The 12136-nt window shown below is 45.8% G+C and overlaps 1 protein-coding gene across 1 annotated transcript in view; it reads left to right on the top strand.

Moving 5' to 3' along the window:
• Positions 1–12136, top strand: part of Fstl1 (follistatin-like 1) — a 53186-nt gene that overhangs the window by 32825 nt on the left and 8225 nt on the right. The window contains 4 exon segments of the mRNA NM_024369.2: positions 1593–1697; positions 5301–5430; positions 6769–6801; positions 8184–8314. Of these exon segments, the coding sequence (NP_077345.1) occupies positions 1593–1697; positions 5301–5430; positions 6769–6801; positions 8184–8314 (399 nt within the window).

The raw sequence follows: 12136 nt of genomic DNA, 5'->3' as shown, positions 1-12136 counted from the left end.
TGTTGTGTGCATTTGTGTATGTCTAGCTCCTATGATGGGCCCAGGGGTTAAAGTGCTCAGATCAAGGGAGGTGAAGAGGCCACTGGAGTTGTCTTTTACAACAATCGGCAATCTCTCTCTCTCTCCCCCTTCTAGCTCTGCTTTTTGCTCTCGGAGGCACAGATCTGACAAGAGGGAGGGCCCCGTCTGTCTGAAGGGTTTGCTCAATTTTATTCCCCCTCTCTGTTTAGGAAACAGAGCTCTAAATCCATCCTCCAACCTTCTGGGAATTACTTCCTCTTTTCTTCACTGTCTGCCAGCTTTTTTTGAAGTCTCCTTAGCAACATTTTTTAAAAATTTGTTTAGCAACAGCATGTAAGCCAATGAGCTCTGAGTATGCAAATGAGTTCTAGACCAATGAGAGCATTGCATGACAGGCAAGGGGGCTTATGGGAGTCGAGAATAACCTGGAGTTTGCAGAGCAGCCTCCAGGTGGCAGCAGAGCAGCTATTTTGGACCCATCTCATCTCTCAAGCCTGTGTGTGTGTGTGTGTGTGTGTGTGTGTGTGTGTGTGTGTGTGTGTGTGTGTGTGTGTGTGTGTGTGTGTGTGTGTGTGTGTGTGTGTGTGTGTGTGTGTGTGTGTGTGTGTGTGTGTGTGTGTGTGTGTGTGTGTGCGCGCGCGCGTTTTCCTGTTTAAGAATTTATTGTTACAGTAAGCCTTGTAGGTATGAGTTCTTTAGATACACGGTGGGCATGGGCTGGAAACAAGGACTTTGCCATTACCCCAGTCATTCCTAAGCTTCTTCAGTCTTTGTTTTGTAACCAGCTCCAGCCCAGTAGTCTTAGGCCTGGAGGCCTTGGGCATTTCAGCCTGCCCAGCCTAGTAGAGCAAAGGACCCAGGGGAATCTCTGTCACTGTTTGTCCACCGCTACCACAGAGTGGTTCTGTAACATCTGTCTGGACAGGAAGCCTGACCAGCAAGATGCTGGAGGGCCATTCTTCTCTCTTTGGGGTGGCTTTGGTCCTCTTCATCTTGTAGCCTGGGCACACAGACAGTGGCTGAATATCATGATAGCATATCCACATGCATATCCCTTTGAGATGGTACTGCTGGGACCACCTTGGTGTCAAGATGTCTGGATGTGTCTCCAGTGTCTTCATTTCTTCCTAGCTTAGACTTCTCATCCTCAAAGAGTCAGTTAAGGTGTGGAGTCTTCAGAAAGTGCCATCCCATTCTCTCGTACACATCTGTACCCAGTGTAGCCTTCCCATATATGTGTCCCTCCCTGAGAGTCACCGAGTTCCTGAGATCAGAGATTTCCCTGTGTATCTCTAGCCCCTAGCATAGTGCTAGCTTTACCATAAATGCTCAATACATATTTATTTTAAATGAGGAAGAATGCAAGAAAGACACTTCTGGTTTGCTTGTAGGGGAACAATTGTCAGTGCCTGAACCCGAGTCAGAACAGTGCCTGTGAGTTTGGTGCTAAAAGTTAGAGGATAACATTTGGCACATGAGGGCCCCAAGCCCGAAAGGTAATTACCACCACTGGCTCATCCTGTGGTGGACTCATCTCAGTAACATGGCTTCCTTTACGATCTGTGTTTTAGGAGGAACAAAGAAGCAAATCCAAGATCTGCGCCAATGTGTTTTGTGGAGCTGGCCGGGAATGCGCCGTCACGGAGAAGGGGGAGCCAACGTGCCTCTGCATTGAGGTGAGTCCTGATGTCAGACATGGAGGGCGGTGACTGTGTAGGGGGCCTGAGAACTAGCTCAATAGGAAATGTGCTTGCTACAATCAGAGCCTCAGGACTTAAACAGATGCCTGGTGTGGCAGGAGTCTGTGACCACAGTACGGGGGAGCAGAAGCAAATTCATGGAGTTCATTGTCCAGCCATTCTAGCCAAATCACGAGCTCCAGACATAGTGGGAACTCAATCTCAAAAAATTATACTGAGAACAACCAAGGACAACAAACGCCATGTGGATCATTGGCCTCTATACTCACAGGCACGCCAAAAAAGAAAAAAGGGGGGGAAATGAGGTTAGCAAGGAAGTAGAAGCAGTCTGGGTGTCAACCAGCATATGAATGGATGATGAAAATGTGGTACATGTAGACAATGAAATATTCAGGGCTGGAGAGATGGCTCAGAGGTTAAGAGCCCTGACTGCTCTTCCAGAGGTCCTGAGTTCAATTCCCAGCAACCACATGGTGGCTCATTTGTAATGAGATCCGATGCCCTCTTCTGGTGTGTCTGAAGACACCTACAGTGTACTCACATACATAAAATAATTTTTTAATTATATAAAAAGAAATATTATTTATCTTTAAAGAAAAATGAAATTTGTAGGAAAACAGATGGACCTAGAAGGTGTACTATTAAGTGAGGTGATTCAAACTCAGAAAGAAAAACAAAACACACGTTTCTTTCTCCTAGGTGGATCCTAGACCACACATATAACACAGAGAGGGGTTTGGGAGGGTAAAATGAGGCTGAGAGGGGAAAGGTATTACGATGAGGTCATCTGTGAGAAGGAAGGAATCTGGACAAAAGGACGCATGAGTCATGAAAGAATAAACATCGAAGGTTTTGTCTAGTTTCCCATCTGTCTCTTTTCCCTTCTGAGTTTTGGTTTTATTTGTTTTCGTGATGTATCAAGGACTGTTTAGCTTAATATGTAAATCCAACACGTGTCCTTCCTCTGAGGTAGTGGTTGTGGTAGTTGAACCCTCTCTCTAACTCCACTCACTGACTGCTGGAGTAACAAGGTGGCACCATGACTAGTCACAAGTGTATTCATCACATTGACCCACTTTGAAAAAGTGACTTTAAGAAAGTGTTCTGAGGAGAGACTCCGTAAGAGTGAATGGCTCCTTCCACTTAAAACTCTATGAAGTCATTCCATGGCAGCGTTAGTTAATACACGAACTGTACTGCAAAATATGAAAATAGGTATGACATTACATTTTTCTTTAAATTAAAAAGTCACCAATTGTTTATGTGTTAAATAGTGTAGGTAATTAGACATTGCCACTAATGACTCTCAGTCCTCAGTCTTAGGTAACTGGCATTAGCAACTTTTCTAAACTTAAGAGTTTCCCCAATTTTATACAAAATACTATTTCCACATATAGGTCTATGCAATTTACTTTGCAGTGTTTTCGGTTTGCTGTGGCAGCCACCGGATCAACATAGTGGTTTTTTTTAAGCTCATTTTTAAACACAGAGTAATATTTAGAGATGTAAATTTATTCATTCATTTCCTTAGAGATGGATATTTAAGAGGTTCTCTGGGTTGTTTACCATCACAACAATAGGATCATTTTACAAATACCCTTTATTTCTTAGAATTTATGGCCACTGGGGGCCTACTGGGTTAAAGGATATGCAAATTCTTAAATTATCAGACAGAATGTTGGCTTTGAAGTTTTATTTTTGAATGGCATTTGAAAGACAAGATGAGCCTTTGAGAAATAATCAAGACTAATAAATTTTCATTCTTAGTGTGAATGTAAATACACTGGCCTTGGGCTTTTCTTTCCCCCCTTCTCTCGAGTTGCCCTGTATCCTGGAAACGGGCTAGATCCTGATTCACTGCACCTGAAGGGAAAAATGTGCCAACTTGAAACCTTGTTGCGGTAAACTCTCCAAGCCAAATCAGCCCGGGCAAAGAAAACACAACTCAGTTAATATGAATACAAGCTCACAGCTAGATTGTATCGACCACTACACTACTCCATTCCCCTGGCTACAAGAGCCCTTCTAACTTGCGGTTTCTCCAGGTCATGTGCTCAACTCCGCCTTCCTTCCCCCTCCTCTTCCTCTCTTCTCTCCCTCCTCTCCCTCTCCAACTCTTCAGCTCCACCTTCCCTTCCCCTGCCCAATCACCGGCTCTCACAAGTTAAAATGGAGAGAAAGTTCGGATGAAGTCACCTGAATATGGGATTCAGTCTTGGGCCAGTGTAATTAGCATCAAATACAAACAGCATCAGGGCAACCCACAAAGCCTCAAACCTCATCCCATTAGGATCCCTTCACCCTGGAGGTCTGCATTAGAAGGGTGCTGACCACCATGTGGTAGCATAAATTAGACTAAAATCTGACTTCTAGTCTCAGCTTGTCCATGGTAAATGTGTGATTCTAAGCAAACAATCCCCAGGAGTTGCTGTGAAGATAAACCCATGTTGGTTTTGCCTAGCACGGAAAACACGGTGAGCACCAGTATAAAAGCTGACTGAATAAATGCAGTCCGCCATTCTTGGTTTGGAGGGGTCTGAGGCACTTCCTGGCTCAGGAGTCTGGTTCTTTGTATATCTGTTTTGGGGTTTTTTTGTTTTTTTGTTTTCTTGGTTTTTTTTTTTTTTTTGGTTCATTTGTTTCTTTGTTTCCTTCATACCTCGAGTAACTCTAATCTGTCTACAAGTTGAATGAACTTTATCCCATATTTCTGTCCATAATGATTTCCTGTAGTCTTTCACCCTTTCTGTTAGCCTTACAACACCAGTTGTGAAATTAGGACAAAAGCTGAATGTCTCCCAAATACTACAGAGAAGAAGTCCTTGTAATTAGGCCCTGGAAGAATCGGTGTCTGTGTGTGTGTGTGTGTGTGTGTGTGTGTGTGTGTGTGTGTGTGTGTGAGAGAGAGAGAGAGAGAGAGAGAGTGTGTTTTCATGCTCCCAACTCTGGCTGTTCCCTGTCATGGAGTGTAGGATTAGTCTGTTTCTGTTTCTATAACAAAGTGCTGAACTGCTGAGCTTGGCACTTTTCTAAATCATAGACTTGTATACTTCTCACTGTTTTAGAGGCTGTGAGGTGCAAGATCCAAGCTAATTCATTTATTGTCTAGTGAGGGCCTGGCCTCTACTTGCAAATGAACGTTTGAACACTGTATTCTCACAAGGAAAGGACAGAAGGGCCAAAGGCACAAATGCTCTGTGGAATCCCTTTTGCAAAGGTCTTCGTTCTGTTGCTGAGGAAGGAGCCCTGGTAACTTCATGTCCTTCCGAAAGCCTCTTCATACTGTTGCGTTGGGGGAATCCGTGCAGTACAACTATTCCAGCCGCAGCGGGGTGTTTGTGCCCTCACACTAGACCAGGATAGACAGACGGACATGGAGAACTTGGGGTAGTAGAGTGTCTGCTATATCAAGTAGAGTCACTAATGACCAGAGCTGGGGTTCCCTGGGCTCTGGTGGCGTACAGGCTCCCTCTCTGGTGGTGGTCTGTCAGGTGGTCACCTGACAAGATGGCCGGCTGCTCATGTGAGTGCACATAGCCAGCCTGGCTACACAAACACCCTCCTGCCGGTCTGTTTCAGCAATGCAAACCTCACAAGAGGCCTGTGTGTGGCAGTAATGGCAAGACCTACCTCAACCATTGTGAACTTCACAGAGACGCCTGCCTCACTGGATCCAAGATCCAGGTTGATTATGATGGGCACTGCAAAGGTAAGGCATACTGTCATCACTGACTGGCGGGTCTTATAGCGGGGAGGCAGGGACAGCCCTGGTGGGTCTTCTTTCTTTCTCTTGTTTCTTCTTGAGGCAAGAAGGAGGGGGAAGAGTGTTGGGGGGGGGAAGGACTTAGTCTTACAAGAAATGTAGGGTTGTTGTATAGTGATAGTATGTTGTTTTCCTATCACAGTTCTAAGTCACTTTGCTTCAGTAGCTGACCTGCCTTCTGAGTCCCTCTGAGGTGTGGGGAGGGAGCAGAGAAGGTAGACACCATTTAGCACCTCATCCTAAAGCAGCAGGAGATTAAGTAAAGAAGCCTTTGCTCCATCTCCACCGGAACTGCACTGTTCTAACTTTCAGCCCTGATAGCTGAAGTCCCAGGAAGAAAAGGGGACACTTTGAAAAGTGATTTTAGTGTTTATTTCTAAGTTGTAAAAAAGTTTCCTAGGAACGCTCTCTAAGGAAGAAGGGAAAGGGGCCTTGTAAGAAAAGGGTATACAGGGTCTAAGAAAAAGGGGATGAGGGGTTAGGGATTTAGCTCAGTGGTAGAGCGCTTGCCTAGCAAGCACAAGGCCCTGGGTTCAGTCCTCAGCTCCAAAAGAAAAAAAAGAAAAGAAAAGAAAAGAAAAGAAAAAGGGTATGAGGGGGGGTGTTCTCTTTGTCCTCAGCACTTGTACATCTTGCAGAATACACGATCACATGGCAAAAAGTTCATCACAGAACTGTGCAGAATTAATCTCCACATGAGTCTCAAAACCCCAGGAACTACTCAACCCAGCAGGAAGGAATATAAATCGAGACAGGCAATCCACTTTCCACAGGCAGGAAGGATTCCCGTCCTTAGACCCTACAAGAAAGAAAAGATCAGGATTTAAGGCAGGAGACTGGAGAGATGGCTTAGTCGTTAAGAGTGCTGGCTCCTCGCTCAGAGAACCCAAGTTCAGTTCCCACCCAGCACCCACACGGCATCTAGGAACCATCTCCAGTTCCAGGGGATGCAATGCTGTCTTCCAACCCGCACAAAGCAAGCATATTGGCACACAGACACACATGCAGGCAAAACACCCATACACATCACATAAAATAAACCTTAAGGAAGGAAAGAGTGAGGGAGAGAGGGTGGGAGGGGGGAGGAAGGAAGGAAAGAAGGAAGGAAGGAAGGAGGGGGAGGAAGGAAGGAAGGAAGGAAGGAAGGAAGGAAGGAAGGAAGGAAGGAGAGTTTAAGTAAGGTAAAACAATGACAAGGTTGCAAGACTTTGCAGTTTTAATCCTAGAAACAGACATTTTCTGTTATTCTTCTCTTTGCATTACACAATGTCTTTCGTCCTGCAGAAAAGAAGTCTGTGAGTCCATCCGCCAGCCCCGGTAAGTGCCTGACCTTTCTGTGGTATGTGTGCGTCTTAGGGTGGAGACTTCATGGAAGAAGCATCATGTCGGCCACAAGTCCCATTGAGCTGCCAAGGTCATCTGTGAGTCAGATGACTTTTGATCCAGATCTGGTCCGAGCACAACACAGCACAGTAAAACCATAAAACTGCGTTTTTAGGATGTTCATTTGTCGTGGAGTATACCAGTCTGTTTGGGTCTGAATGTTGGCTGTTCTACATTTTTGCTGACCTCACTGTAGGGACAGCCAGTGAGCCCTTCCTTCAGGGCCTTGTGAGACATGTTCATATCATGGACACATTGAAATCAGAAGACACCGATTTCAATGTCTCTTTTTGAAAGAGGATAGTTGGGAATCCCAGTATGGAGACTGGGATTTAATAGAACGTTCTATTAAAAATATATTAAAATCTCAACATGGTTTATAGTCCCAGACCTCACAGGAACCTTGTGGGTCTCACTGCGATTGCCTTGGAGTTAAGGTATAAAGGCTCAGAGAATTAAGTCCCTTCCCCTAAATCACACAGCTAGGAAAGGCAGAGGGGAAGGGGCACAGATACCTATTCCCTGTCCCTGTGCCCTCCTCAAGGCCTGGCATATGCTGTCTTCCAGGAATCTCCTTTGGCCAGTGCTGTCTCCACCCACTCGACTCCCATCTGATGCTCCCACATGACTTGTAACAGCTGCCCAGAGCAGGGCTGAGGCATGGCCCTTCCGTGGCCCCATTTTCTGTTGTTTATAATGAAGGGTGATGGGATTAAGTTTAAGGCTCAGTTGTCGAGATGGGAGAAGGGCGGCAATCCAGCAACATGAACGACTGTGATGTTTTCATTTACTGATGTGTTAATACCTACAGCTCACCTCAGAACTGAGAGAGTTTCTTTAATGAATGATCACTTTCCTCCTTTGTTCCCTGGCATTCATGAAAACATCCTTTAATTCTCTCCCTTCTTTGTTTCTTAAATAACAACTCCTCTTTTTAAGTTTCTACTCCAATGGTCTTCAACTTGGTACTGCGACCCTTTGATACAGTCCCTCCTGCCATGGTGACCCCCCAACCATATCGTTATTTTTGTTGCTACTTCCTAGCTGCAACTTTGCTACTGTTATGAATCTTGATGTAAATATCTGATATGCAGCCCCCAGCCTGCTCATTACTGGTGATTGACACATGTGAGTGTGACTCCTGGGGTAGACATGTTTCTGTCCTCCAGTGCAGTAGTCCTGCCTCCCTGGGTGCTTTGAAGACTGGATAGCATGGCACACGCAGGACTGAGTGGCACGAGGCTGCAGGCAGGGGCTGCTGATGACCCCAGGGTTCGCCTCCTCACACCCACCTCACGTCCCTCTCCTCCCCGCAGTTGTCTGCTATCAGGCTAACCGTGATGAGCTGCGGCGCCGGATCATCCAGTGGCTGGAAGCCGAGATCATTCCAGATGGCTGGTTCTCTAAAGGCAGTAACTACAGTGAGATCCTAGACAAGTACTTTAAGGTAAGCAGAGCTGAGGCCAACCGTGTTCAGTCCTAGGGAAAGGAGGACACCATCTTCCCCTTGTGTGACCGCCAGGAGACAAGGGGCATCTTAGGGTCCCTGAGAGTGTCCTCTTCACCAATAATGTTACGGAGCTGTGAAAGGTGCCTTGTGACCTGCCTGACCGTTGGGCAGACAACAGTTAACCTTTGGGATCCAACATCAATGTGTTGTTCGTTCCCCTTGAGCACTTGAAACTACCAAAGTCTTGAGGAGCTGCCATGGGAAATGTGGCCAAGCTCTCTCCTGCCCGTGTGACAAAAGCTAGTACAGAGCACCTGGTTCAGCCATACCAGACTTCAGCATCCTTCCTGACCAGCTTGCCATCTCTCCACATCACTAACTTGGCCTTCTCGGCTTCTTCATCCAAGAAGAGACAAGGAATATTTGGGTCTAGAAATATTCCAAATCCTCATAATGTGGCTGTCTACCGTATTACCATATGTCTACCATAGAAGACACTGTTCCATTGGGGGCCCAGACAGATAGTGATTTTGAAGGAGGAATGAGTAAGAAACTTACGTTTGGTGGGGGTTATGGTGCATCACAGACAGAAACCATTGGAAGAAACGGTTACGGGCACTCTACTAGTTTATGTGGCAAGAGCATAGACACACGCCTGCAATATTTCCAACACACGGACGCTCCCTGCACTCAGCCACACATTCAGGTATGACATGCCCACAGGGGCACCAAACATTATGTGCTTTCCGGATGCAGCAATGACAATGAGGTCATTGCTGTAGGTACTCACTCCAGTGCCTGTTCACAAAGCCTGCTGTCCCAACAACCAGTCAGAGAGAACTGAGGGTACACATCCACGGGACTGCCTGGAAGCTCTTGGGCTCCCCTCTCACAAGTATGTTTCATTCCAGCCTAGTCTGTGCGTTCTTTAGCCATGCATGCCCACAGATGAAGAGATCCGGTTTGGGTTGAAATAGCTATTTGGCCATTTAAGGCAGTGGTTCTCCACCTTCCTAATGCATGACCCTTTAATACAGTTCCTTGTGTTGTAGTGACCCCAACCATAAAATTAATTTCATTCCTACTTCATAACTGTAATTTTGCTACTGTTATGAATTGTAATGTGAATATCTACCGTCTTGAGCGATCCCAAAGGGGTCATGACCCACGGGTTGAGAACTGCTGATTTAAGGCATCTCCTACATGATCAGATAGAAGTTTTGTCTACTGTGACAGGATTTAAACTCTGGGTTCCTAGGTTCTGATATTACACTGGAGAGAAAGCATAGTTCTTCCCACTGTCCGCAGGCAGTGTCTTGGCCGTTGCCAAAGACATGGGCAGGTCCTCTACAGACACCCGCATCACTTCACTGAGCAGGAGAGTCGGACAGGAGCAGAAAGCAGTGTCAAGAAGATGATTTGGGGTGGTTGCCTGACAAGCCTGATGGCCTGCACTCAATTCCCAGGATTCACATGGTGAAAAAGGAAAATCACTCTTACAAATTGTCCTTTGGTTTTCACATACATGTTACATCATGACCCCCCCACACACTCACACATATATACACATATACATACACACACACATATATACATACATACAAACGTAAATAGTAAATAAACATAATTTTAATTTTTTAAGAAGATTTTTTTCTTGAAACCAAATGAGTAGTGTCTGCATGGTTTATTGTACATAGTCACTCTATCCTGTCCTTACAACATGAAGCTGTTGGGCACATGACGGTTTCCAAGAGGCCACTTGGGATCTCGTACCCAACTGTAGATGGCACCTGGCCTCAGGCACTTCTGATACCTGTTATTAAATCTGATTGCCAAGTACGTGGGCCACAGGGCCACCCGCTACATCTCCATCTCCCCAAGCAGTAACACTCTTGGAGGCTCCTAGCGCCATCCCAGCATGGCCTCTTGGGAAAGCAGCTTTTCTCTGGAGTACTGTACTCAGAAAGCCTGCTCACGGCTCACAAACACAAAGTTCCTCTTCCAAGACATCTGAGGAAGATGCCGCCCTACCAGGTCCACAGGTGAAAGAGGTAATGTCTCAGAGCTTAGTTCTTCATCCCAGCTGGCTTTCCTCACACCAGACAGTTGAATGGCAAAACTAATCAGAATTCGAGTGAGGCCCAAACTTGCCTTTCTCCTCCAGACACCATTTCTTTGATGAACACAGAGCAGAAGGAAAAGGGCGGCTGGTAGGGAGAGTCTTTTCTTTGCCGTGCTGTTCACACCTCGTGGTACTACATGGGAGACTGGGACTGAAACTGGAGCCAGCCTTCCTACCGCTCCTCCGAACACTCTGTCAACACACAAGGATGGTTCCCAAGCACGGGTCTCAAAGTACTCACCTTCTTTCTTTCTATACTCATAAAACCAAAAAGGGGAATGTTGCTGTCCCAGAAATAGAGCTGCAGATAGCATCGGGCCTTTGCGACTGGTTAGTTGCGTGAATCATGCTGGATTCTGGCCAGAGATTGAAATGCCACTGGGTTTAATGCTATTTCTGGGCAGGTACCAGACTTCTGTGATGAGACCGCCAAGAGCTGGGATGCCCTTTAGCTCTAGGCCTGCATTCTGGTTCTCGGGTAGTTGAAGTGTATACACAGAGCACTGACTTTTAAGAGCCCACTGTAAGTACCAGGTCCAGAGCGCCCTGTCCATGGCTGTGCAGCCACTGGTGAAGTACCAGGTCAGGATCGCTCAGCCAGGAACTGTGCAGCCACTGCAGGACCATGGCTTTCTCTTCGCTCACTCTGTGTGACAGGGTCTGTTCTAGTTGTCCTCAGGAAAGTTCTTTGGTCCTCAGAATGCTCCCCAATCAAGCTTATTGAATTGTACATCCTTAATTAATCAAAATCCCACGAGTGAATTATTGTGTACAGGGCAAGTGTACAGTGAGTGAATAAAAGATTGTCTAAGATATGTTCTGAGAATCAGGACAAGAGTGAGAAGCAGGTTCCAAGCAAAGGCTTAATGGTTGCTTCATGTATTCCCCTCACTGTATACGCCATGGAAACTTTACAGCATGGGATACATGGCAGCCATGAGAGGAGAGAAGGTGGCTGTTTTACGTTACCCAGGAGTCTGGGCAGACATTTCTTCCAGATTCTCTTCCACAATGTAAGGAGCCAACTTGAAAGTAACATGGAGATGCTGATCACTTCTCGGCACAGCCTTCAGAAAGTGTGGGGAATTGGGGGACAGGGGGCTTTCCACTGGACCTAGTTAGGAGAGCATCCAACATGGAATTAGATCTAAACCCTGGGACCGATGCCTCCTCTTGTTGCTAGGACCTAGGCATCTTGAATAGTTGCCGATGGCTGACGTCTCAGTGTAGCAGAGGGAATAATGCTTGACCTCATCACTCCTTGTTCAGCTGTGTCCTTAGGGTATCCACAGGCCATCTTCCCGCACAGTGTAGCCTGAGGACCTGTGCACACGTCTGCACCGGGGCCCAATGTAGGGTGCAGGAGAAGGGAGGCTATTCTTTTTTTTTTTTTTTTTTTTTTTTTTAGAGAATACTTTATTAGTTTTTGTAATCAAACCCACGTAGATAAGACCTTACATATTTAATACAGTGCGTTACCCCTGTACAAATGGAAAAAACTTAAGTTCAACATTTCTAGACCAATATGGCTGTTAATATCTGTACAGTGCCAACTCAACACAGTAAACGGGGATACTTTTTTTTAAAGTTGACAGCACAGCTAAAGTTTCCAAAAATTCAAATTATATATCTGTATATATATATTTATATTTATATAAAAAGACCAATAATAGCAGTGTGTTATGCAGCAACAGCAG

This window comes from Rattus norvegicus, chromosome 11 (genome assembly GCF_021556685.1).
Source record: "Rattus norvegicus strain SHRSP/BbbUtx chromosome 11, alternate assembly SHRSP_T2T, whole genome shotgun sequence".
NCBI classification, from domain to species: domain Eukaryota; kingdom Metazoa; phylum Chordata; class Mammalia; order Rodentia; family Muridae; genus Rattus; species Rattus norvegicus.
The sequence above is the reverse complement of the archived record's forward strand: the minus strand, read 5'-3'. Positions and strand labels throughout refer to the sequence as shown.